The 3,964-nt window shown below is 49.4% G+C and overlaps 1 protein-coding gene across 1 annotated transcript; it reads right to left on the bottom strand.

Moving 5' to 3' along the window:
• Positions 1–1,932: 1,932 nt before the first annotated feature.
• Positions 1,933–3,208, bottom strand: LOC118511511 (leucine-rich repeat extensin-like protein 3). Its single transcript, XM_036054687.1, has 2 exons — positions 2,467–3,208; positions 1,933–2,379 (listed from the first exon to the last, which is right to left on the bottom strand). Exons 1-2 carry the CDS (start codon positions 2,993–2,995, stop codon positions 2,357–2,359), a joined length of 552 nt encoding a protein of 183 aa, XP_035910580.1. The 5' UTR covers positions 2,996–3,208; the 3' UTR covers positions 1,933–2,356.
• Positions 3,209–3,964: the final 756 nt, after the last annotated feature.

Here is a 3,964-nt window from a genome sequence, read left to right as displayed (position 1 = left end):
CATCTGATTGTGTAACAACGCGATCGATATCCTTCATAGCTTCATCGGACGGACATTAATATGCATGCTGAGCACCCTTGACGCATCCGAAATAGAAAGTCCCCGTTGATCCCGCATGCGTAGCCGATATCGTCGCGAGTTCACATACGCGTCATTTATGGTGTCGGAAGATCTACTATTACAGACATCCCACACAGGTCGTTTTCTGAGCGTGTCAAAGGTTTTGAAGGAGACTTACAGAAACAAAGGTCTCAAATTGAGGGTCATAGTAGTGTAACCCCTAAATCTTCGATATATATCTCTCTCTCTCTCTCTCTCTCTCTCTCTCTCTCTCTCTTGCTCGCCCCGAATCGGTTACTTATGCATATATGCTAATTTCTTTCCCGTCCTCGGCGGTATTGTAACATCCCGGCCGCATCTGCATCCTCAGGGCGGGTTTGCCCAATCTGGTGGTGAGCGGGTGCGAGAAATCTATCGGCCATGCATCGACGTCTACATTTTGAGGGCCAATGTCAGTGTCAGTGTGAAACGTGAGCGCGTGTTTCCAGGGGACGACATGATCCAACCAGATATTTTCGCGTGCATTAGCAAAATTCGACCGGATCTCGTGTCATAACCAGATGGTGTGATCCAACGCCCGACCCACCTGACAAGCCAAGCCTAGAGACATTGCTACGGTATACAGAACAAATTTGCTCACCAAAAAAGACTCATCTCCTTTGTAACGTCATCATTGTTCAAGCACTGGTTAAAGCATAACTGTTTCATAGTATAGCTTCCTCCGGCTCCGTTCCTCCACAGGTGATTTAGTTCAAGGTATAGGACAAAAAAATTGCTCAATTGCTAGTGTCCGCTTTGCCGAAGGAGTTCGCTGTCAATATTGACCTATCAATATACCCCAATGTTTGCCGAGTGCGTCTACGGGCATGTATCCACTTTCGTGAGTGGTCAATGAATCGGTGCCGCTGAAGCTTTACATCATGCTGAATGCAAATACTTGCCCCGGACGAAACGAGGACCTCCCAGACGTGGACGTTTCGTTGAAATAACTGTGCCGGGTGAAGTCAACGAGCAACTATTTGCTTCTTGGTGATCGATATGAAATGAAGATCGTTTATTGCTGGCAGAACGATACAGTTCAGGGCGACTATCCGAGATCTTAACGCTTTACTGTAAACGATTCAAAATCGATCGATACAACCTCTCTAACACACATACACGTGTCCATTAGCATTAAAAGTGATACGTTTGACGATCATTACCATTCTTCAGCGTCCAGCGCCTCCCATTCGCTACATCCGCGTCACTGCCGGAGTGACAAATGTAAGCGACCATTAATGGCATCTATTTATCAACCACTGCCAAGCCCTTGCTGGGCCGATGCTGGAAACGGTATTGGGCTGCCGCCCATTACATCATCAGTTGAAAGATTTCATTCATCGCAGAGTGATCAGCCTGTTTAATGTCCGGCCCAACGTCCAAGTCAACGAGTAGCAAGTGTACGACTCAACTGTCAAAACGATCGTCACTTTTCCAGCAAAAAAAAACGTGCCACAAATACAAGAGGAATGTTAATTTATGCACCAATTCGTACCATCATCGGCGATCCTCGAGCTCTTCTTTGAGGGCTTACAAGAATACAACGTCCAGGCATCTCGGACCTGGGATGATCAAAAAACTGTCAGGTGCGCATGTGTGGTCAAATCTTGGTGTGACATTTTTCACACCCTGGTTCTGAATAGCTGGATAGTTGGGGAATTGTTGCCGCTGCTGTTTCAGCTAATTCTACTATCACGAACTATTGCACAATAGCAGCTAAAAGCTTGATCATTCAAGGATGTCCAGTCGCTGTACCATCTGAGCTTCGATTAGAATATTGAAGATTGCGGAGGATGTCATCGATATTCGGGATAAATGTGACTAAAATCCGGATTCCAGTTAATTTGTAAGTTTATTCTTTGTCATGCGTAACGTTCTAGCTATTAGAGGAAAAACAAAAGGTAGAACACAAACACACCGACCCTATAGCTTCTGGTTTGTTTTGTACACCTTGAACACAATGAATAAAAAAACGGAAATCTAGCGAAGAGGTTAGCGTTCTTGCCGCTTCACTGATTGCTGTCGACTGTCCATCATTCTGCACAATCTTGCACATTCGACGCGACCGGCGAACGTGATGTCGGGGCTGTATGTTGTATGGTTAAAGAATCCTGTTCTCCGTATGGTGGGAAAGTTTTCTTCGCGTTTGCTCGTTAAACCCATCTACTAGTTGCTGACGGTGGCGGTGTACCTCTTCCCGTATGGCGCTCTCTATTGGTTTTGGTTCCGATGCGTCTATCCCACACGCTGCGTGTACTTAACCGACCAGCGAGACGTGAGCTGAAGAAGTGATAATGGGATTAAAAAATGGAAATTTCCAGCCGGAGGTTCGGACTCAACAATTTTGGTCTGGTGTGGTGTACTTACAACCATGGTCACATCCTGGGTATGGCGCTGGTGCTGGTGCACTGTAGACTGGTGCTGGTGGTGGCGCACTGTAGACTGGTGCTGGTGGTGGCGCGCTGTAGACTGGTGCTGGTGGTGGCGCACTGTAGACTGGGGGAGGAGCTGGAGCCGAGTAGTGGACTGGAGCAGGTGCTGGGGCCGAGTAGTGCACCGGAGCAGGTGCTGGGGCCGAGTATTGGACTGGAGCTGGTGCTGGGGCCGAGTAGTGCACCGGAGCTGGTGCTGGTGCGGAGTAGTGCACAGGAGCAGGTGCTTGAGCAACGTAACGGACTGGGGTCGGTACAGCTACCGGTACGGCAACGGCGGCGTGGTAGACTACTGGCTGGGGTGGTGGTGGCGGAGGATGCACCGGGTAAGCCGGAGCATAGACGGGTCCCTTGTGCAGCAGCTTGCCCAGCAGTGCCTTCTTCTTGTGCAGCAGATCGAACGTCGCATCGCTGAAGGATGCGGCCACAACCATCAAACACAGCACTGTGATGACGCGATTCATTTTTGAGCGGTTGGAAACGTTGGGCACTCCAACCGAAACTGGGCGATTCTTTGCTATAACACACTGTTTAGGACACTGGGCGATTAGACGCGTTCGACGATCGTCCCAAAACTGACAACAATTCAGCCGGATGTTGGTCTTTTTGTTGCCAACCGATCGATGCCCGGGCCCGTCCAACAGTTCTTGCCGGCCGCACAGGGCAAACACTCCCACCATCAGCTCTCGCTCGCAGTTTGCTGCGGATCTAACGCCGCATCTAACGTGTCTTCCCACTCCGCAAAAGAAGAAGCAGAAGAAAAAAATCCTCTTGTTGGGGGGGGGGGGGTACAACAGCAGAACGTCGAACGCGCCCGCTCGAGACACACAGCCTCCGAGAAATGGAGATTTCAAACCAGTTTTCAAGACCACATCACATTGACCGGTATCGGTTGAGCAATACCGGAGGCATCGATTCGTTTGAGGGGAATAAGGGGAGACCAGGGGGGGTGGGGTGATAGGGGGAAGACTCAATCCCACCCAGCACTCATCCCCTCCTTCGCTGGCGGGCCGTGATAATAGATTTATGCTAATTTTTCATTTTCGATTCATTTTCTGCCAAAAAGTTCGAACCAAACCGTTTTGGTGTCGCATTTTTGTTCCTGGTTTGTGTGCCGGTGTGCTGGGACACTCTTTGGCCGGGAAGAGTTCTAGCAAAGTCTGTGACGAGACTCCAACACTTTGGAGAAGTTAAGAGAAGAAGGAACAAATGTCTGAAAAAGAAATTTGGGACTCTTCACCATTCCTTGCTGACGAACCAGCACCAGACATGGAACGGGCCATTATGCTTTAAACGCGGCTCCCATCTGGTCAGACCGTTCGATAGCATGTGTCACTCTCCCTCTTCTTGGTGGAACGCGGAAGAACCCATACGGATCGCCAAAAATCTCTGCGCGATTGGACCGCAGTCTTCATTCTTAGACCTGAGTCCAA

The sequence above is a fragment of the Anopheles stephensi genome, chromosome 3 (genome assembly GCF_013141755.1).
Source record: "Anopheles stephensi strain Indian chromosome 3, UCI_ANSTEP_V1.0, whole genome shotgun sequence".
NCBI lineage: Eukaryota > Metazoa > Arthropoda > Insecta > Diptera > Culicidae > Anopheles > Anopheles stephensi.
This window is presented reverse-complemented; position numbering and strand designations above follow the sequence as displayed.